The sequence below is a fragment of the Aquarana catesbeiana genome, linkage group LG01 (assembly GCF_042186555.1).
Source record: "Aquarana catesbeiana isolate 2022-GZ linkage group LG01, ASM4218655v1, whole genome shotgun sequence".
NCBI classification, from domain to species: Eukaryota; Metazoa; Chordata; class Amphibia; order Anura; family Ranidae; genus Aquarana; species Aquarana catesbeiana.
Genome location: NC_133324.1, coordinates 969637641 through 969661794, shown reverse-complemented (window position 1 = coordinate 969661794; position 24154 = coordinate 969637641). Strand labels below are relative to the sequence as shown.

At 45.2% G+C, this 24154-nt stretch overlaps 1 protein-coding gene across 3 annotated transcripts in view; it reads left to right on the top strand.

Moving 5' to 3' along the window:
• LOC141122559 (asialoglycoprotein receptor 1-like) overlaps nucleotides 1-24154 on the top strand; it is a 74481-nt gene that overhangs the window by 26634 nt on the left and 23693 nt on the right. For all 3 annotated transcript variants that reach the window (XM_073611985.1, XM_073611986.1, XM_073611983.1), the window contains exons 7-9: nucleotides 4137-4178; nucleotides 4268-4393; nucleotides 22253-22297. In XM_073611985.1, coding sequence (XP_073468086.1) covers nucleotides 4137-4178; nucleotides 4268-4393; nucleotides 22253-22297 — 213 coding nt within the window. The remainder of the gene's footprint in view (nucleotides 1-4136; nucleotides 4179-4267; nucleotides 4394-22252; nucleotides 22298-24154) is intronic.

Below are 24154 nucleotides of genomic sequence, written 5' to 3'. Positions count from 1 at the left end.
TACAATGTACAGTCTGATCACTGGGGGAGCGGAGACAGAGGGAATGCTTCCTCCTTCTACAAAGTTACAATATACAGTATGATCACTGTCCCCATCTGTGAATGGTGGTCTGCTCCAGTCTGCCTATACCTGTACTTATACTATTTCATGGTCCCCAGTAGGGATGAGCTTCGAGTTCGAGTCGAACTCATGTTCGCAAGTTCGCCGAACAGCGAACAATTTGGGGTGTTCGCGGCAAATTTGAATGCCGCGGAACACCCTTTAAAAGTCTATGGGAGAAATAAAAAGTGCTAATTTTAAAGGCTTATATGCAAGTTATTGTCATAAAAAGTGTTTGGGGACCTGGGTCCTGCCCCAGGGGACATGGATCAATGCAAAAAAAAAGTTTTAAAAACGGCCGTTTTTTCAGGAGCAGTGATTTTAATAATGCTTAAAGTCAAACAATAAAAGTGTAATATCCCTTTAAATTTCGTAGCTGGGGGGTGTCTATAGTATGCCTGTAAAGGGGCGCATGTTTCCCGTGTTTAGAACAGTCTGACAGCAAAATGACATTTCGAAGGAAAAAACCCATTTAAACCTACTCGCGGCTATTGCATTGCCGACAATACACATAGAAGTTCATTGATAAAAACGGCATGGGAATACCCCACAGGGGAACCCCGAACCAAAATAAAAAAAAAAAAATGACGTGGGGGTCCCCCTAAATTCCATACCAGGCCCTTCAGGTCTGGTATGGATATTAAGGGGAACCCCGGCCAAAATTTAAAAAAAAAATGACGTGGGGTTCCTCCTAAATTCCCTGCAGGTCTGGTATGGATTTTAAGGGGAACCCCGCGCCAAAAAAAAAAAAAAAAAAAAAAAAACAGCGTGGGGTCCCCCCAAAAATCCATACCAGACCCTCATCCGAGCACGCAACCTGGCAGGCCGCAGGAAAAGAGGGAGGACGAGAGTGCGGCCCCCCCTCCTGAACCGTACTAGGCCACATGCCCTCAACATTTGGAGGGTGCTTTGGGGTAGCCCCCCAAAACACCTCGTCCCCATGTTGATGAGGACAAGGGCCTCATCCCCACAACCCTGGCCGGTGGTTTTGGGGGTCTGCGGGCGGGGGGCTTATCGAAATCTGGAAGCCCCCTTTAAAAAGGGGACCCCCAGATCCCGGCCCCCCCCCCTGTGTGAAATGGTAAGGGGATACTTACCCCTACCATTTCACTAAAAGACTGTCAAAAATGTTAAAAATGACAAGAGACAGTTTTTGACAATTCCTTTATTTAAATGCTTCTTCTTTCTTCTATCTTCCTTCATCTTCTTCTTCTTCTGGTTCTTCTGGTTCTTCCTCTGGCGTTCTCGTCCAGCATCTCCTCCGCTGCGTCTTCTATCTTCTTCTCCTCGGGCCGCTCCGCACCCATGGCATGGGGGGAGGCTCCCGCTCTTCTCTTCATCTTCTTCTTCATCTTCTTCTCTTCTTCCTTCTTCTCTTCTTCTCTTCTTCATTTTCTTCTCCGGGCCGCTCCGCACCCATGCTGGCATGGAGGGAGGCTCCCGCTGTGTGACGGCATCTCCTAGTCTGACAGTTCTTAAATAACGGGGGGGGGCCACCCAGTGACCCCGCCCCCTCTGACACACGGGACATGACGGGACTTCCCTGTGGCATTCCCCGTGACGTCACAAGGAAGTCCCATCAAGTCACCGTGAATGTTTGGGGGCATGTGGCCTGGTACGGTTCAGGAGGGGGGGCCGCACTCTCGTCCCCCCCTCTTTTCCTGCGGCCTGCCAGGTTGCATGCTCGGATAAGGGTCTGGTATGGATCTTTGGGGGGACCCCACGCCGTTTTTTTTTTTTTTTTTTGGCGCGGGGTTCCCCTTAAAATCCATACCAGACCTGAAGGGTCTGGTATGGAATTTAGGGGGAACCCCACGTCATTTTTTTTTACATTTTGGCCGGGGTTCCCCTTAATATCCATACCAGTCCTGAAGGGCCTGGTATGGAATTTAGGGGGACTCCCATGTCATTTTTTTTTTTTAATTTTGGTTCGGGGTTCCCCTGTGGGGAATTCCCATGCCATTTTTATCAATGAACTTCTATGTGTATTGTCGGCAATGCAATAGCTGCGAGTAGTTTTAAATGGGTTTTTTCCTTCGAAATGTCATTTTGCTGTCAGACTGTTCTAAACACAGGAAACATGCGCCCCTTTACAGGCATACTATAGACACCCCCCAGCTACGAAATTTAAAGGGATATTACACTTTTATTGTTTGACTTTAAGCATTATTAAAATCACTGCTCCTGAAAAAACGGCAGTTTTTAAAACTTTTTTTTGCATTGATCCATGTCCCCTGGGGCAGGACCCAGGTCCCCAAACACTTTTTATGACAATACCTTGCATATAAGCCTTTAAAATGAGCACTTTTGATTATTCATGTTCGTGTCCCATAGACTTTAACGGTGTTCGCGCGAACTTTTTTCCTGTTCACATGTTCTGTGCGAACCGAACAGGGGGGTGTTCGGCTCATCCCTAGTCCCCAGCCATAAATTATTCAAGTCTGCCTTTACTTGTACTCATACTACTTCATGGTCCCCAGCCATGAACCATGTACTGTCCTAATCTACCTTTACCGGTGCTAATACTGCTGCATGGTCCCCAGCCGTGAACTATTACAGTTTACCTTTACTTGTGTTCATGCTGCTTCATGGTCCCCAGCCGTGAACCGTGGACTTTTCCAGTCTGCCTTTCCCTGCGCTCATACTGCTTCATGGTCCCCAGCCGTGAACTGTGGACTGTACCAGTCTGTCTCTCCCGGGGCTCATACTGCTTCATGTTCCCCAGCTGTGAACTGTGGACTGTTCCAGTCTGCCTTTACCGGTGCTCATACTGCTTCATGTTCCCCAGCTGTGAACCGTGGACTGTTCCAGTCTGCCTTTACCGGTGCTCATATTGCTTCATTGTCCCCAGTCTTGAACCGTGGACTGTTCCAGGCTGCCTTTCCCTGCACTCATACTGCTTCATGGTTCCCAGCCTTGAACCGTGGACTGTTCCAGCCTTCCTTTCTTTGTGCTCATACTGCTTCATGGTCCCCAGCCATGAACCGTGGACTGTTCCAGTCTGCCTTTACCGGTGCTCATACTGCTTCATGTTCCCCAGCCGTGAACCATGGACTGTCTCAGTCTGCCTTTACTGGGTCTCATACTGCTTCATGGTCCCCAGCCGTGAACCGTGGACTGTTCCAGTCTGCCTTTACCGGTGCTCATACTGCTTCATGTTCCCCAGCCGTGAACCATGGACTGTCCCAATCTGCCTTTACCAGGTCTCATACTGCTTCATGGTCCCCAGCCGTGAACCGTGGACTGTTCCAGTCTGCCTTTACCGGTGCTCATACTGCTTCATGGTCCCCAGCTGTGAACCATGGACTGTTCCAGTCTGCCTTTACCAGTGCTCATACTGCTTCATGGTCCCCGGCTGTGAACCGTGGACTTTTCCAGTCTGCCTTTACCAGTGCTCATACTGCCTCATGGTCCCCAGCCGTGAACCGTGGACTGTTCCAGTCTGCCTTTACCAGTGCTCATACTGCCTTATGGTCCCCAGCCATGAACCGTGGACTGTTCCAGTCTGCCTCTACTGGTGCTCATACTGCTTCATGTTCTCCAGCCGTGAACTGTCGTCTGTTCCAGGCTGCCTACAATAGTGCTATTGCTACTGCAAGAGAAGTGTCCTCTGCCAACAGTACCTCTTGTTCTGGAGTATACCCTATTGCCCCAATCCCCTCCCAAGTTCCACAAGCAAATAAACATTAAAAAAAAGAACAACCCCCAGCCTGATTAATGAGGCAGAGTGAATGGATTGTTGTTGCTGTGTGCCTGGCTACAGCTACATTATTTGGCAAAGAACTTGTCTACTCTTCCAGAGCCCCTGCATTTAGCTGGAATTCTGATTTAAAATAAATGAATTTGTTGACAAATGCCTAAAGTGACTCAGAACTAATAGAACTAAAGAACACTATACCCGTAAAGTCATTTTTTTGTATGAGGTTGCTCCACTCTTACACCTGATGGAGCTTATAAAATGGTATTTGAAGGATCAGGGCATGCTATGTGGCCGACCAATCTTGCTAAGATGCGTAATTTGTTCCTCTTCATTTCAGTCCGTAGCCTCTCTTCACTACTGGAAGACCTTGAAGAAACAGGTAAGTCAGAATTATGTATAGACTAAATGAAGTCACCAGTTTGGGCACAGAAGTTGGAAATGCGCATTATTATGTTTTTTTTTCTTCAGTCAACAACTTCATTTTACGGCAGGAAAATGCCACTTCACAACAGGAAACTCTCTCTATAGAGCAGATTGGTTTATTTTCACAACTGGAAGACCTCGATTCCACACTGAAATTGGGAAAAACAAGAAGTAAGTCCATAGGATATAGAGTATATGTAAGCCTGTTCTGGAGGGTCATATGAGATGGTCCTCACCAGACCGTGTGTCCAGACCTCTTCTCTCAGCATCTGGTAAACTAGGAGACTATATGGGAGATATGGGACTCTTTGGGTTCTTCTCTAGTGCATTGTCTTCACTTGGAAGGCCCTTAAACATTGCAAGTGGGATCCCCAACTGAGCAGACCATGTCACCAGGCTGTGGCACTTGGATTGTTGCTGAAAAACAGGTCCAGTCATTGAATATCTTGTTAAAGCGGTACTAAACCCAAAAGCAAAACTTTATTATATTGCAGCTTACCAATCCTTAGATGTGATGGCTGCTTTAGTCTTATTTCTTGGGCCTTCTTTCTTTTGTTTTCACCTGATGATCTGGCCGATAATGCCTAGTACACACTACTAGTTTATTTTTTTTCGTTCAACCCAGCGGGGAAAAAAAAGTGACAGCTTTGGTCGGAGCCATTGTACTAATAGGGATGGGCTATCTGTTTGATTTGAACATGAGTTCGACTCGAACATTGGCTGTTCGCCCGTTTGCCGAACAGCGAACAATTTGGGGTGTTCGCGGCAAATTCAAAAAGGCGCGGAACACCCTTTAAAAGTCTATGGGAGAAATCTAAAGTGCTAATTTTAAAGGTTAATATGCAAGTTATTGTCATAAAAAGTGTTTGGGGACCTGGGTCCTGCCCCAGGGGACATGGATCAATGCAAAAAAAAAGTTTTAATAACGCACGTTTTTTTCGGGAGCAGTGATTTTAATAATGCTTAAAGTCAAACAATAAAAATGTAATATTCCTTTAAATTTCGTACCTGGGGGGTGTCTATAGTATGCCTGTAAAGTAGCGCATGTTTCCCGTGTTTAGAACAGTCCGAGAGCAAAATGACATTTCTAAAGGAAAAAAAAGTCATTTAAAAGTACTTGCACTAGCGCTGGCTATTAATAAATTGTCGGACCCGACAATACACATAAAAGTCATTGAATAATTACTTTCAGGTCTGGTAAGGATATTAACCGCTTCAGCCCCGGAAGAATTTACCCCCTTCCTGACCAGAGCACTTTTAGCGTTTCGGCACTGTGTCGCTTTAACTGACAATTGTGCGGTCGTGCGATGTTGCTCCCAAACAAAATTGACGTCCTTTTTTTCCCACAAATAGAGCTTTCTTTTGGTGGTATTTGATCACCTCTGCGGTTTTTATTTTTTGCGCTATAAACAAAAAAATTAGCGACAATTTTGAAAAAAACGCATTATTTTTTACTTTTTGCTATAATAAATATCCCCAAAAAATAATTAAAAAACATTTTTTTTCCTCAGCTTAGGCCGATACGTATTCTTCTACATATTCTTGGTTAAAAAAAATTGCAGTAAGCGTTTATTGATTGGTTTGCGCAAAAGTTAAAGCGTTTACAAAATAGGGGATAGTTTTATGGCATTTTTATTAATAATTTTTTTTTTACTAGTAATGGCGGCGATCAGCGATTTTTATTGTGACTGCGACATTATGGCGGACACATCGGACATTTTTGACACATTTTTGGGACCATTGTCATTTATACAGCAATCAGTGCTATAAAAATGCACTGATTACTGTGTAAATGACACTGGCAGTGAAGGGGTTAACCACTAGGGCGCGGGGAGGGGTTAAGTCAGTACTAGGGGAGTGTTTTCTAACTGTAGGGAGGATGGGCTAGCTGTGACACGTCATTGATCTCTGCTCCCGATGACAGGGAGCAGAGATCAGTGACCATGTCACTAGGCAGAACGGGGAGATGCTTGTTTACATCAGCATCTCCCCATTCGTCCTCTCCATGAGGCGATAGTGGGTACCCGCGACCCGACTCACGGAGCTCCCGGCCGGCGGCGCGCACGCAATGGCACGGCGGGGAATTCAGATGAGACTTACAGGTACACCCATTTGCCCAGCCGTGCCGTTCTGCCGACGTACATTGGCTTGCGCCGCTCGGGAAGTGGTTAAGGGGAACTCCGTGCCAAAATTTAAAAAAAAATGGCGTGGGGTTCTCCCAAAAATCCACACCAGACCCTTATCCGAGCGCGAAACCTGGCATGGCCACAGGAAAAGAGGGGGGGACGAGAGAGCGCCCCCCCCTCCTGAACCATACCAGGCCACATGCCCTCAACGTGGGGAGGATGTCCACATGTTAATGAGGACAAGGGCCTCATCCCCACAACCCTTGCCCAGTGGTTGTGGGGGTCTGCGGGTGGGGACGGAAATCCTGCCTTGCATCAGAGGAGGGCGGGTCACCCGTATACGTCACTGGGAAACCCCGGCATTTCCCCTTGTCAGAGGGGGACGGGGTCATGGGACGGGGTCAAGTGACGGGTGGCCCCGCCCTCAGCTACATAAGAGCCGTCAAGCTGGCGCCGCGTCATTGGCTGGGTACATCCGGTGGAGGCAGGATCCTGTGCGTGTTCCTCGCTGGAGTCGCTGGAGATCATCCACCGCTGGAGATCGTGAACTGGATTACATCGCTGGAGTAAGAGCATGGATTTATTGGATTACATCGCTGGAATCTCTTTTTTATTTTTTATTTTTTTATTTTTAATAAAGGACTTGTCCCAAGCTGTCTCCTGTGTTTTTTTTAACATTTTGATACTTTCTTTTTGTGAAATGGTAGGGGTACAATGTACCCCTTACCAATTCACATGGGGGGGTGGGATCTGGGTCTCCCCTTTGTTAAAGGTTGCTTCCATATTCTGATAAGCCCCCTGCCCACAGACCCCCACAACCACCAGACAAGGGTTGTGGGGATGAGGCCCTTGTCCCCATCAGCATGTGGCCTGGTACAGTTCAGGGGGGGCGCTCTCTCATCCCCCCTCTTTTCCTGCGGCCTGCCAGGTTGCGTGCTCGGATAAGGGTCTGGTGTGGATTTTTGGGGGAACCCCACGCCATTTTTTAAATTTTGGTGCGGAGTTCCCCTTAAAATCCATACCAGACCTGAAGGGTTTGGCATGGAATTTTGGGGTGAACCCCACGCCATTTTATTTAAAATTTTGTCGCGGAGTTCCCCTTAATATCCATACCAGACCTGAAGGGCCTGGTAATGGAATTTTGGGGGACCCCCACTCATTTTTTTTTTTCAATGACTTTAAAAGACTTTTATGTGTATTGTCGGGACTGACAATTCATTAATAGCCGGCACTAGCGCTAGTACTTTTAAATGACTTTTTTTCCCTTTAGAAATGTCATTTTGCGGGGGGCGTGGCCTGACGCAGCATGGAGTAGGACGTATAGACACAGAGCTCCGTCCACCACTCCTAATCCTCATTAATCCTGGACATCCTGCACTAACAAACAGGCTGGATTGTGTCCCTGGGACATCTGGAGCAGAACTATCCGGCTCCCGCGGAGAAAGAGCGCGTGACGGCCCGAACGGAGCGGCGATCTCCCGTCCGGCGGCACATTAAATTTAGACCGCGGCTTCGGCCTACCACCGGAGGTCGCGGCCATCTTGGTCCTCCTTGTCTGCGGCCCTGCCTGAAGCCTGCATCAATACACAGGTACCTGGCTGCGGGATAACCCACTGGGAGAACGGGACTGCACCCATCCCCCTGATTACTAACCCACATAATCATCAAAGGCCCAGGGAGAACGGCCTGGATTGCGGCCTAGACCTCTAGGCTATGACCGGCGGCCATTTTGGTACACCTACCTCCTCTGCCTGTATTGTAACACAGCCTACGGCCCTGCTCTTCCCCTCCAAATAGTACCTACTCGGCCCTCTGTGTCTCACAGGGCATAGCTCCAGTCTGCCAACATCTCTGAGAAAGGAGGGGTAATACCTCACACACTGACACAGCAAGATTAGCTCCTGTCCCCATTTCCTCAGATACCCTAACAGCTGGACATCATGTCGCCATCGAAGGCTCAGAAAACCGCCGCATCTAAACTAGATCAATACCGCCGACAAGACAAGGAGGAACAGGCAGAAAATGACGGCGACGCTGCACATGGTGAGGAGCGCACATCGGGAGACACAGAAAAGCTGCTGGAAGCAATAACCCTCTGCAGAACATCACTTGCCTCACAGATAGAAGAAGTCAAGGTAGATATATCCTTGATTAGACAAGACTTCCACAAACTCCGAGACCGTGTTAAAGAAACCGAAACCCGCATCAGTGACATGGAGGACACTATTCCCCCAATGAGAACGGAGGTGCACCACATGAAGCAGCAAATCCAACAACTATTCTCCAAGCAAGAAGACCTTGAGAACAGAAGCAGGAGATGTAACCTCCGCCTCATTGGTCTGCCGGAGGGGGCTGAGGGTAAGGACCCCACGCTTTTCCTGGAGCAATTGCTCATCAAGACCTACGGTAGAGAGGCCTTCTCCCCCATGCTGACAGTTGAAAGAGCCCACCGCATGCCCGCCAGACCGCCGCCACAAGGAGCCCCACCACGTACTTTTATAGCTAAAATGCTCAACTACAAGGATAGAGACGCTGCCCTGCGACTTGCAAGGGAAAGGGGCAACATCCCCCTAGGCAACGTAAAAATTGCGGTGTTCCCTGACTTTTCGGCGGAGGTGCAGCGACGCAGACAAAATTTCATGGAAGCAAAGCGCAAGCTTAGAAACCTCAACATGAAATATGCCATGCTGTTTCCAGCGCGTCTCCGAGTGGAACACGACGGCCGTGTTTCCTTTTTTGAAGATCCCGCTGAGCTGATGGCCTGGTTGGAACGCAGAAGCAACCTGGAGAAGGCGGATTAAAGTGTGTGTGAGTATGTAATCATACGTTAATCTTTCACATGCACACCCCTGAAATAGTTGCAACAACAACCCACTATCAATTTCCACTGAACACCTACCCCTATTTACTTCACCAGTTGTTACCGTTGTGAGGAATAGCCCAAGGGGTAGAGAGACACAGTGCCTACACAAATATCTACGTATACTCTCCTGTGTGGGCTTAGATCCAGTTTGTATCCTGCGGATCATTTCTGAGACACAATGCTGGAACTTTCCTGGGACAAATCCCTAAATGATCGAACTACACTCATTACTTTTACATTTCAATGGAGCTCTGGACTGCTGCAGTCCTACAGTCCACAAGCAGAGTGCAGCGTACTCTGCCCCCATACAAGTCTGGAACTGGCGGCCTAAGAAGAAAATACCACAACAGCACCAACCTTGATAATGTGCAAACTCCAGTTACACACTTGAGTGAAGAGAGGTTAGCCCTCTCTGTGTCTCTTCTTCCACGGAAGGAGAAGTTTAGAGGTGCGCAGACAATCATCCTACTTCAAGTACTTTACTTTCATTATTTTTTCTTTCAATATGCCGTCAGGGCCGAAACTGTACAGAAAGTTTTGTTATGGGTGCATGCTAGCATCAGTTGGGGAAGATGCAAAGCAGGGAGGGGGGAGGGGGGAGGGGAAACCTACAAGTTGAATTTCAATGTAAGTGTTTTAATGTTCAAGCGTACGGCGCTGACATACCATTTGTTTCACTGGTGTTCAGACGCTGCATGCAGTGAGTCACATCACATAACCAAAAAGAATATAACCATTTTTGCTTTTTTCCAATCAAGGAAAGAAGGGTGTAGATCGAAATCACAAAAACATATTCTATTACAACTCCCGTTTCTATATAAATATGTTACCTTTCAATATAGCGTCAAGTCTGGGTTCATAGGGAAAGCATTGTCATGCATACACACCGAGACCAATTGGAGAGAATACGCATCAGGGGAGGGGGAGGGGGAGGGGGAAACTAAAAAGCCAAATTCAACTACAAGTGCTCCGGTTAACCTGTGTGTGACAATGCCATACCCTACGTTTAACTGGTGCTCAACTGCTACCCATAGCATGTTATATTGCAGATGTATTAGGAGCCTGATACTTTCAGTTCTGTTTCTTCTAAGGAAAGGGAGCCTCAGGCTGAGTGCACAGAAGTCCGTCCCATTTCATTTATTGCCCTTTTATTATTTCTTCTTCTATCACACTATCAGATGCAAAAACATAAAGAAAAATCTGTTACTGATGCAGGCTAGCACTAACTGGGGTGGGGACGTTGCTGGGAGGGGGGAGCGGAAAAGGGGAGCTGAAAAACTGAACTTAAATGTGCACACTTTAACTGCAATATCTATAACACCAACACGTCCCGGTTCCATCAAAAAAAAAAAAAAAAGGTGTCTACTGGACAAATACAATATGTTGTATCACCCATCTCTGCTATTTAACCATCCTACATCGCCTCGCCACAATGGGGCTAAAAGCTACATCAGCATACCAATATATAGACACAAACAACAATGCCTAGAATATCACTGAAGTTCCTTACATGGAACGTGAGGGGATTACGTGATAAAATTAAACGGGCGGCAGCCCTCGCATTTATTAAAAAGCAAAGAGCGGATGTGGTGACCCTGGTTGAGACCCACATAGAGGGTAGACTCCAGATGACACTGCGTCGCCCGTGGGTGGGTTGGGCATTCCACTCGACCCATACAACACACTCGAGAGGTGTCTCGGTACTTATTGCAAAAACAGTGCACTTTGAATTATGCGAGCTACACACTGACCCACAAGGTAGATATATATTTATATCCGCTAAATTGCACGGGGAACCCTTCTTGATCCTGGCAGTCTATGTCCCTCCCCCATTTTCCACTTCCATACTACTAGAGGGAATCTCCTTTATAGCAAAATACCCAACAGCTCAGACAATATGGATGGGAGATTTCAATAGTACACTTAATGAGGAACTGGACAGACTGAGACCAACTCCACTTGCTACAAACCCCCCCAAAGATACTAAACTAGCCAGGCTTTTCTCACCCTTTCACTTGATAGACACCTGGAGGCATAAATACCCACACACGCGTAAATACTCCTGCTTCTCAGCAACACACAATACCATGTCAAGAATTGATTTTATTTTTATATCCCAAAATCTGTTAGCACGTCTCCTTGAGACAGAGTTTGGTCCTAGACTGCTCTCGGACCACACTCCATATTGGATCACCCTCACCTTCCATATAGATAAACCACCAACTTCATGGCGCCTTAACCCGTTTTGGCTGACGCTGTTGCCAGAGGATGATGACTTGTCAGCCGAATGGGAGACCTTCTTCCGAGAAAACACAGACTCTGCCTCTTTCCTGATAGTTTGGGAAACTTTCAAAATACACGCCAGGGCTTCCCTAATAACTCGCATCAACAAGATCAAAGCGAACTCATCAGATATATATGAGAAGGCGGAGACTGAATTCTCACGCATAGAACACACATATCAAAATGACCCATCCCAAGCTAATGCCTCCCACTTAAAACTACAATCTAGGATCATGAACCAACTCCAATACGAAAAAGCAAGACAGAAATTATTTTTTGCTAAACAGAAGTATTTTGAGCAGGGTGAGAGAGCTGGAAAACTCCTGGCGTTTCTAGCTCGAAATGAGGACAAACCCCCAGTGGTAATTGCGCTTCATAGCCCACAGGGACAAAAAATCACAGACCCTCCTGTTGTGTCATCTAAATTTAGGGAGTTCTTTATGGACTTATACAATTCTAGGACCCAAGAGGGATCAGACGATATGATCCCCTTTCTGGAAGGAGTAACATTCCCTCAACTCACGCTTGAACAAAGGGAGCTTCTAGAAGCCCCTCTCACTAAAGAAGAAATAGACACCGCAATCGCAAGTTTTGCCAAATCTAAATCCCCTGGCTCCGATGGGTTACCCATAGAATTTTACTCACATTACAACGAAATTATCACCCCCAAACTGCTTACCCTTTATAATGCCATGTTTCAACAATTCACCCTCCCATCCTCTATGAGCGAGGCCACAATTGTCTTGATACCTAAACCGGGAAAAGACCTGGGTCACCCGGAATCCTACCGCCCTATCTCGTTACTACAGGCTGATATTAAGATTCTGGCCAAAATTCTAGCCATGCGACTCAATCAAGCGATACTCAACCTTATCCATGCTGACCAGGCAGGTTTCATGCCGGGACGTAACACTTCCTTCAACCTACGGAAATTATTTATAAACCTGCAGGCTATACATGAGAATGTAGGCACAAGAGTGATAGTCACCCTTGATACAGCCAAGGCTTTCGACTCGGTTGAGTGGGGATACCTCTGGTGCTGTCTGGAACGATATGGTTTTGGTCCAAACTTCATTCAATGGGTACAATTACTATACCAGAATCCCGCAGCCAAAGTGGTGGCAAATGGATGGCCGTCTCAGAAGTTCGACCTCCACAGAGGCACGAGACAGGGCTGCCCGTTGTCCCCACTATTGTATGCTCTGGCTGCGGAACCACTGGCGATTTCTATCCGGACAGACCCAGAGATCATAGGATTAAAAACTGGAACCCTCACAGAAAAAATCAGCATGTACGCTGATGACACATTACTCTATCTGGCGGACCCAGGTCCTTCCCTCCACCGGGCTCTTCAGACAATTGAACGATTTGGGAAATTCTCGGGCCTTAAAATAAATTGGGGGAAATCCCAAGTTTTACCAGTAGACACTTTCCCACTCACAGAATTCCAAGCCACCCTGCCATTACAAAGAGTAGACACAATTAAATACTTAGGAATAAATACCTCCAAAAACCCAGCAGACTATATAACACTCAACATCAAACCATTATATTCCCTTATTAAAACTAAAACACAATCGTGGACTAGACTACCTTTAGGAGTATGGGGCCGCATCAACCTAATAAAAATGATACTACTCCCTAAAATATTATATATACTTTGGCATACCCCAACATACATACCCCTAAAACACTTTAAAATAATGGAGTCCCTTCTCAAGCCCTTTGTGTGGGGGAAAAACAGACACAAGATTGCATGGCAAACCCTCAAAAACCCAACAAACATGGGAGGTACAGCACTTCCAGACCTTAATCATTACTATATTGCGTCCCAACTCTCCCAACTTTACCATATAGATAAGGTGGACAGTGAAAGATTCCGGATGCTACTCTGCCCACAATGGGCCCAAGGAATCTCAGATTCCATATATGCTATCACCATGGGCACTAGGACCAACGAAGGTAACACACACAAAACATCCCTGTTGTACCAATATAGACGCATCTGGGAACTCGCAAATAACAAACTCAATATACCCAGACATAACGACTTCACTCCCTTATGGTGTAACAGAGGCCTACCAGAGCTCCACAATATCCAAGACCCGAGATCCTGGATGGAGAGGGGTGTACTCTACTTGCACCATATCTGGTCAAACGGAACCCTTAAAAATTTTGACACCCTTAAAGAGGAATTCCATCTGGCCAGCAATATGGTATTCAGATTCCTCCAATTGAGACACGCAATACAGGCACAATTTCCACAACTCCCACTACAGTCAGCCCCCAATCCTCTAATAGCAATCATAAAAGACATAGACCCAAAAAAATTAATCTCCTGTTTCTATAACATGCTCACTATCCCAATAGCCACAAAAATAGCATACGGCCTCAAATCCCGCTGGGAAAGGGATCTGGGTAACCTAGCAGATGAGGAATGGGAAGAAGCATTGGACACATGTAAAGAAGTATCTCCCAAGCTATCAGATAGGTTGACACAATTAAATATAATACACCGTACATACTTAACCCCGCATAGGATAGCCAGATACAAACATAACTGCTCAACATTGTGTCCCATGTGTAAGTCCACAGAGAGTTCGTTCTACCATCTCCTCTGGTCATGCCCACAGATACAGGGCCTATGGAAACAGATAGTGACCTTCCTTCACGACAATATGGGCTCACCTGTGGCACTGGACCCCAAACAATGCCTGTTAGGTGTGTTCCCGAACCCACTGGAAAAATACACCAAGGTATTTCTGCAGGAGACCCTGTTCTCATGCAGAAAGATAATAGCCAGGAAATGGATGCGTTCCTTACCACCCGAGACTAAAGAATGGAAAGCAGAGGTAAATGGGACACTCCCATATAAACGGGTGATATATATCAATAGAGGGTGCCCAGACAAATACAACAGAATATGGGATCGATGGCTACAGGACTCGGAAACCTGCTCATGACCACTGTAAATTTCTTTCCACTGGAGAAATAGCTCCCCTCAATGAAAATACTATAATCATACCCTACATTAAACGATAGTATCAATAGTGAACATCAGAAGCAACGTACTACAGACCATTCATGTATGTAAACATCTTTACTTTACGTACAATTACATTGCAATGTATACATGTATAAATATGTGCAAATGATATGACTTGTACGCATTCTGATTTACAATAAAAAACTTTGTTGGAAAAAAAAAAAAAGAAATGTCATTTTGCTCTCGGACTGTTATAAACATGGGAATCATGCGCTACTTTACTTTACTATAGACACCCAACAGGTACGAAATTTAAAGGAATATTCCACTTTTATTGTTTCACTTTAAGCATTATCTCCCGAAAAAACGGCCGTTTTTAAAACTTTTTTTTTTGCATTGATACATGTCCCCTGGGGCAGGACCCGGGTCCCCAAACACTTTTTATGACAATAACTTGCATATTAACCTTTAAAATTAGCACTTTTGATTTTTCATGTTCGTCTCCCATAGACTTTAACGGTGTTCGCGTGTTCGAACAAATTTTTTGCCTGTTCGCATGTTCTGGATGCGAACCGAACAGGGGGGTGTTCGGCTCATCCCTATGTACTAATGATCCAACGTTAGTGCAGCGATCTCCCCTGCTGAGCTGTTGTGTTCTGACAAGGGGACAACCCCCCCCCCCAGCCAGAAAACTCTAATCAGCGCTCTCCGTCATTGGCGGGGAGTGCTGATCGGGAGTCGGTCAGCTGCTGGTTTTCGAGCTTGCTTGTCCTACAGAAGCCAGCCAGACGGCCGGTGTTCTGTCAAATTCTACAACCCATCAGAATCTCCAACTACTTAACTTCCGGTTTCTTTAAACCAGCAGTAATTGGAGTTTTTGGCGAATTGGTGGTTGGACACAACACCGGCAAGAGAATAGAGTGCAGTGCAGGATATTACTATATTCTTACTCCTCTCCGATACTAGCCAACAAAATGGCCGCCTTTGTCTTCGTTAGGGTTTAGATTAGTGATGGCAAGAACAGAAAAAGAAAGGGATACTTACTAAGTATCCCTAGGTCAGACTTTAGAGGCATACGAAACAAATAGCAAAGTATAGAAAAGTAACAATGTTTATTATGAAAATACAGTACATGTGTATTGTACACAATTGTGACTATCGGAGGGCTGTCTCCAAGGGGCTATCCAGTATCTGTCTATGTTGAAAATCACTCTATAGGGACCAGACTACCTGTCTAGGTACAGGATTCCGTATGGTCTAGCCATTGAGGCAGCTTGGCTTTGTTGTTCCAGCACCCTTAAATGTGGCCACCGGTCCTCTATTACTCTTTTTGGCAGTGCTTCACCCCTGTTTGGGAACCATATGGTTACCACTCCTGATCTACTTATATCAGCAGATTTGGCTGTCTCCAGTAACCTGCACACTAACCACGGAAATTGATCCCCCCTTTTGGGAGTATATTACATCCATACTATCTGGGTATTTATATACGAGGTTCACTCTCCTGCAAGACAGTGAGATTCGTTCTCTCCTCTGCTATCTTTGAATACCTTGATTGTGTCCTGAAGAAGCCTAACGGTGAAACGCGTTGATACACAAGGGCTCACTGTATACTCTGTATCATATACATGATTTTTAACCTTTGAATGCTCTATTCATGTATTGTATTTTCATAATAAGCATTGTTAGTTTTCTATACTTTGCTATTTGTTTCGTATGCCTCTAAAGTCCGACCTAGGGATACTTAGTAAGCATCCCTTTCTTTTTCTGTTCCCCTTAACCTACAGATGTGGCAATGTGAGTGCTTTCTTTCTTATTTGATATCAGTGATGGCAAACCTTGGCACCCCAGATTTTTTGGAACTACATTTCCCATGATGCTCAACTACACTGCAGAGTACATGAGCATCATGGGAGATGTAGTTCCAAACCATCTGGGGTGCCAAGGTTCGCCATCACTGGTTTAGATAAACCGGAAGTGACGTGGTTGGAGTTTCTGATGGGTTGGACAAATTGACAGAACACTGGCCTCTGTCGGACCGGATGCCATACACACGGGCCGAACGTTGAACGTTTTTTAATGAATGCCGCCCGACATTCGTCATCCTGTGTACTCGGCTTTAAGTCTGGTTCTTTTCAAAAGAACAAGCTGCCCTGCAGATATAGATCAGTTACAGGGTTGAGAAAACCCATTTGCAGGCTGGCTGGTAAGTGAGCTGGGAGTTTTTTTTTTTTTTTTTTATTAACATTTTTTTTTTTAGATTTACAAATTATAAAAAGAAAACCAGGATACAAAATACTTTGTTTGTTTTTTGACATGCACCGCCCTTCCATGGGCTCCTTGCTGCAAAGGCCAGTTATAGGTCGGGGTGGTTGCCATTTGTTTGTATAGTGTGTGAATTGTTAAGGTTATGCACTGGATACCTTCAGCTACCATTGTGCTTTTGCTGGGTGATCCCTCCAAGCTTACCTGCCCTTAATCCATCCATTATTATATATGTGCTTCAACTTGGGTGACTTAGGACTGCAGTGCACTGGGGTGTGTTGTTACAACCTCTGCAGCTTGCAAGCTGGCTGGTAAGTGAGCTGGGAATTTGTCTTTGTTTTGTTCTCCTTGCTGCAAAGGCCAGGTATATAGAACCATCTCAAGGATGATCAGAAGAAATGGACAGCACCTGAGTTAAATATATGAGTGTCACAGCAAAGGGTCTGAATACTTAGAACCATGTGATATTTCAGTTTTTCTTTTTTAATAAATCTGCAAAAATGTCAACAATTCTGTGTTTTTCTGTCAATATGGGGCGCTGTGTGTACAATATGGGGCGCTGTGTGTACATTAATGAGGAACAAAAATTAACTTAAATGATTTTAGCAAATGGCTGCAATATAACAAAGGGTGAAAAATTTAAGGGGGTCTGAATACTTTCCGTCCCCACTGTATATTTATGTATACAGTATCTCATAAAAGTGAGTACACCCCTCACATTTTTGTAAATATTTTCTTCTCTCTTTTCATGTGACAACACTGAAGAAATTACACTTTGCTACAATGTAAAGTAGTGAGTGTACAGCTTGTATAAGACCCCTTTCACACCGGGGCGGTGCAGGCGCCGGCGGTAAAACGGTGCTATTTTTAGTGTCGCTTTACCGTCCTTTTAGCGGCAGTATTCGACCGCTAGCGGGGTGGTTTTTTCCCCCTGCTAGCGGCTGAGAAAGGGTTAAAACTACCGCAAAGCGGGCTGTCACACTGGAGTGTGAGGAGCGCTCTTTCAGGGCGCTTTGCAAGCACTATTTATAGCGATATAGCGCCTGCAAAGCGCCACAGTTTAAAAGGGGTCTAACAGTGTAAATTTGCTGTCCCCTCAAAATAACTCAACACACAGCCATTAATGTCTAAACCGCTGGCAACAAAAGTGAGTACACCCCTAAGTGAAAAAATGTCCAAATTGGGTCCAAAGTGTCAATATTTTGTGTGGCCACCATTATTTTCCAGCACTGCCTTAACCCTCTTGGGCATGGAGGTCACCAGAGCTTCACAGGTTGCCACTGGAGTCCTCTTCCCCTCCTCCATGACGACATCACGGAGCTGGTGGATGTTAGAGACCTTGCCCTCCTCCACCTTTCGTTTGAGGATGCCCCACAGATGATCAATAGAGTTTAGGTCTGAAGACACGCTTTGGCAGTCCATCACTTTTACCTCCAGCTCCTTTAGCAAGGCAGTGGTCATCTTGGAGGTGTGTTTGGGATCATTATCATGTTGGAATACTGCCCTGTGGCCCAGTCTCTGAAGGGAGGGGATCATGCTCTGCTTCAGTATGTCACAGTACATGTTGGCATTCATGGTTCCCTCAATGAACTGTAGCTCCCCAGTGCCGGCAGCACTCATGCAGCCCCAGACCATGACACTCCCACCACCATGCTTGACTGTAGACAAGACACACTTGTCTTTGTCCTCCTCACCTGGTTGCCGCCACACACGCTTGACACCATCTGAACCAAATAAGTTTGTCTTGATCTCATCAGACCACAGAACATGGTTCCAGTAATCCATGTCCTTAGTCTGCTTGTCTTCAGCAAACTGTTTGCGGGCTTTCTTGTGCATCATCTTTAGAAGAGGCTTCCTTCTGGGATGACAGCCATGCAGACCAATTTGATGCAGTGTGTGGCGTATGGTCTGAGCACTGACAGGCTGACCCCCCACCCCTTCAACCTCTGCAGCAATGCTTGCAGCACTCATACGTCTATTTCCCAAAGACAACCTCTGGATATGATGCTGAGCTTTTTTTCAGATCCTCAGAGAGTTCTTTGCTTCTTTGGTCAACCACAGCGAGGCCTGTTCTGAGTGGAACCTGTCCTGTTAAACCGCTGTATGGTCTTGGCCACCGTGCTGCAGCTCAGTTTCAGGGTCTTGTTATCTTCTTAATCTTAATGTTAATCTTCTTATAGCCTAGGCCATCTTTATGTAGAGCAACAATTTTTTTTTCAGATCCTCAGAGAGTTCTTTGCCATGAGGTGCCATGTTGAACTTCCAGTGACCAGTATGAGAGAGTGAGAGCGATAACACCAAATTTAACACACCTGCTCCCCATTCACACCTGAGCCCTTGTAACACTAACGAGCCACATGACACCGGGGAGGGAAAATGGCCCAATTTTTTGGGTGTACTCACTTTTGTTGCCAGCAGTTTAGACATTAATGGCTGTGTGTTGAGTTATTTTGAGGGGACAGCAAATTTACACTGTTATACGAGCTGTACACTCACTACTTTACATTGTAGCAAAGTGTAATTTCTTGTTGTCACATAAAAAGATAGAATAAATATTTACAAAAATGTGAGGGGTGTACTAACTTTTGTGAGATACTGTGTGGTGTGTGTGTGGTGTGTGTGTGTATATATATATATATATATATATATATATATATATATATATATATATATATATATATATATATATATATATATTGAGAGCACCATGGCATCCAATAGAATCCCCTTGAGGAAGCTACGTGACCCTGTCGCGTAACGCACAGGGGAGGAGCAATCTGACGTCAGAGGAACAAATGAACACATACAACTGAGAAGTTACAGTGTCACGGATATAGAAATTTTTGGCTTTCACAAATGCTGCAAGAGTGTGGAGCGCTGTAAGCACCTTGTAAATGTGAGTATTTTATGGAGTGTGAATAAAGTGCATATTTTATGGTATAAGCACTATTGGCAATATTCTTCCCTTCTGACTGTTATGTTATGAGGAAACACACGCAGCTACACTAAGGAGGAGGAAGGAAGGCAAAAGAAAATCCATTTGCTGGAAGGACTAAAAGCGCTTTTTGACCTAACCTAAAGTGTTACTAAACCCACAACAGTAAAGTCTGTCTTTATATGCAGAATAGCATGCTTGTTATACTCACTGTGGAACCAGAACCCCCTCTCTCCCTTAATTGGCTAGCTAACTTTGATTGACAGCAGCAGGAGCCAATGGCACCACTGCTGTGTCTCAGCCAATCAGGAAAGATGATCTCGGAAGGCTGACACACTCGTGGACATTGCTGGACAGAGAGGGACCTCAGGTAAGTGTTAAAGGGGCTGCTACACACAGAAGGTTTTTTATCTTTATGCGTAGGATGCATTAAAGAGGTTGTAAACTAGACATGTGCACTGCCGAAAAATGTGTTCGTTTTCGTTTCATTCATTTTTTTTTTTTGGAAATGAGAAAATCTGAATTTTCGAATTTCTGCATTTCCACATTTTCGAATTTCCGAATTTTCGAATTTTTGAATTCCGAATTTTCGAATTTTTGAATTCCGAATTTTCGAATTTTTGAATTCCGAAGTTCAGAATTTTTGAAAATTAGAAAATTCGAAAATAAGAAAGAAAATCCGTAAAATTCAAAATAATAACTAATAATAACTAACTATTAAATTATAGGTATTGGAATTTCCTTTCAAAATTGGCTGTTAGTGAACATAACCAATACAAATTTATCTGAAGTTACGAATTATCCAAAATAACAAATGTTGCATCTAAACAAATGGAATGGCAGCGCATATACTGAAAATTCTCCTAAACCAGGGGTAGGCAACCTCAGCCCTCCAGCTGTTTTGAAACTACAAGTCCCATGAGACATTGCAAGACCCTGGCAATCACAGGCATGACTCCTAGAGGCAGAGGCATGATGGGATTTGAAGTTTCCCCACAGCTGGAGGGCCGAGGTTGCCCACATCTGTCCTAAACTGTGCAAGTTTAGGAGATATTCACGGTACCTACAGGTAAGCCTTGTTATAGGATTACGTATAGGTAAAAGAGGTTATACAGGGTTTACAACCACTTTAAGATAAAAAAAAAAAAAAAAAAAACGTTCTGCCTTTACAACCCCTTTAATACCGCTTTAAAGGTTTTATTGCAGAACTAACAGTGGGAAGTTGAAGTGCTCAAAAGTTTTGGCTGCTACAGCTTCTTCTGCTGCCCTGGATGGGGTTAAACTTCCCAAGCAGACAGCCCACTGAAGTCACTCCCCACAAGACATTGGTTACTTCTCAAGCAGACAGCCCACTGAAGTCACTCCCCACAAGACATTGGTTCTTGTGTCTTCTCTGCACCAGATCTCTGACTGCAGCCTTCAGACCAGTGGAGGTTCTCCTGGATCCCCTAGCTCTGGTGTTCCACACACAAGAAAAGCTTGGATGGGGTCTCCAGAGATAACACATCTTTTAACAAACACTCATCCCCCAAAGTGCTAAGCTCCTAGGCAGGGCTGGATTAATGTGGGGGCTATTGGAGCTGAAGCTCCAGGCCCCTACCTTAATATAGGCCCAGCTACCCAAAAAAGGACAGACTGCTCATGGAAACCAATAGGCCAATGGGAAGAGATCTCTCCTGACGGGCCCTGCATTCCACATGCACCACCTGGGCAGGGTGGTAGGATTGATAATTAGCGCCACATGAGTAGTCCTGATGGAAGGCTGGGGCAGGCCAATGCAAGGCTCTTACAGAAGTCTGGGGCTTCCATAGTGTTAGGCCAGCACGGCTGCACTCTTTCAGCTCAGAGTGCACGCTGATGCATGGCCCTTGCACAAATCAAAAACCAGGTTTCCGTAGTGTTATGCCTGCGCTGTTGCACCCCTTTTGAATTTGGCCGCACGCCAGTACAGGCTTTTGGAAAGCAGAAGGTCGCCCAGTAAAAGGTCCACCAAAATCCTCAGCACCAAGCACATGATGCTCTTAATCCGGCCCTGCTTCTTGGGCAGTGATGGCGAACCTTGGCACCCCAGATGTTTTGGAACTACATTGCCCATAATGCTCATGCACTCTGCAGTGTAGTTGAGCACCTTGGGAAATGTAGTTCCAAAACGTCTGGGGTGCCAAGGTTCTCCATCACTGTCCTAGAGCCTGGGCTCCAACCCAGCAACCCCGTGTACAGACTTCACAGGCTCAGGCAAAGGAATATCTTCAGGACAGTGCTTAGCATATTCGATTAAAGATTTGTCCAGCCAACTAAAGAGAAACCTCAACAGTGATTGACCAACAAACTAACAGGATACACCTCTGACCCTGCACCCGGGATCCTACTCAACATAATCTGCCAGATAATGTAACAGAGAATACCAGAGATAGTTCTACAAAACAACGACAAAAAAATATATGAAAGCAGGCCTTAGAGAACACCAATCCCTAAATGTACACTCGAAGAAATGCGTCTGTTTGGGCACAGGAGGGTGTAAATATATATTTGTAAAAATTGTCTTTTTTTAAATTGTTATTTTTTTTTTTAGCTGACAAACTCTCTCGGAACCTGACATACCTTGAGTGGGGGATAAGTAAGTCAAACACATCACTTCTATTGTATCCTATAAATTATAGACTGACCTTTTAAAGCAGGCTACTTGTGTTTAGAGTTTCAGCCATCGCCAAGCTCTGTTCCATACAAAGACTCCGCACTCCTTCCTCTAATTTTATCTCCACTGCAGAGACCCCCATAACTATCCACTTCAGCTCCAGAAGATTTTCCCCCCCTTCGAGACCAGGCCATTTTTTGCTATGCGGCATTGCGTTATTTTAACTGACAATTAAGCGGTCGTGCAACGCTGTACCCAAATAAAATTTATGTCATCCCCCCCCTCCCCACAAATAGAGCTTTCTTTTGGTTGTATTTGATTCTAAATAAAAAAAAGATCAACAATTTTGAAAAAAATAAAATAAAACAATATTTTTTAATTTCTGCTTTAAAACATATCCAATAAAAAATTTTAAAAATCAATATATATATATATATATATATATATGATTTTTTTAATATATACTGGTAATGGCAGTGAGCAGTGACTTATGACTTATACTGGGACTGTGATAGTGTGGTGGACAATCTGACACTAATTGACGCTGGGGGAAACTAACTAACTGCTACTGACATCACCAGTGACACTAATACAGGGATCAGTTCTAATACTATATACTGTCCCTGTACTAATGACACTGAGCAGGAAGGGGTTAACATCTAGAGCAGTGGTGGTCCGTAACGCAGGGCGCAGGGGCACCGCCCTCCCCCATCCATGCATCCAGCCCCCTAATCTTCATGCGGGGCGCCGGACTCATGGATTCCAATGTTTTTGTTTTTTTCTTGAAGCACGTGATCAGAGTCTGAGGCTCTAATTGGCTTTAAAAAAGGGTGGGCTCAGGGCACATGTCTGTCTCCCCCCTGCGAGGGGGGTTGCCCAATGGCCCCCCGGCGTTGGTTTGCCGCCCCCCCCCCCAAATATTGAGCACCAATGTGATTTGTTTGTGATGCAGGGAATGAACAATCAATGAGATCTTCTGTCACTGAACACAGCTCTGTGTTTGGAGAAGATCAGAGGTGATCACAGGGTAACAGCTGTCGACCGGATCTAGTGATTGGCACATCCAGGCGTGGGCATCCCCTATCTGGAAAAGCAGAATTGCATAATATATATATATATATATATATATATATATATATATATATATATATATATATGTTTTCTTATGTCTTTTTTGTTTAATTTTTTAAGCCTGGGTATGCCCAATAGGCTTTGTATGGTATCTTAGGTATCTTAACTTCAAAATACTTTAACTGCTTGTCGCCCGCCCTCCGGAACCATGCCCTCAACATTGGGAGGGTGCTTTGGGGTAGCCCCCTAAAGCACCATGTCCCCATGTTGATGGGGAGAAGGGCCTCATCCCCACAACCCTTGCAAGGTAGTTGTGGGGGTCTGCGGGCGGGGGGGCTTATCGGAATCTGGAAGCCCCCTTTAACAAGGGGACCCCCAGATCCCGGCCCCCCGTGTGAATTGGTAATGGGGTACAAATGTACCCCTACCATTTCACAAAAAAAAGTGTCAAAAAGGTTAAAAAACACAAGAGACGGTTTTTGACAAGTCCTTTATTCATTTCTTCTTCTTTCTGCTTCTTCTTCCATCTTCTTTCTTCTGGTCTTCCTTCGGTGTTCTTCTTCCTCCATCTTCTTCTTCTCCATCTTCTTCATCTCCATCTTCTTCTTCCTCCGCTACTCTCGTCCCGTATCTTCCTCTGGCTTCTTCTCTCATCCCCCCTCTTTTCCTGAGGCCTGCCAGGTTGCATGCTCGGATAAGGGTCTGGCATGGATTTTAAGGGGGACTGCCATGCCATTTAAAAAAAAATTTTGGCACGGGGTTCCCCTT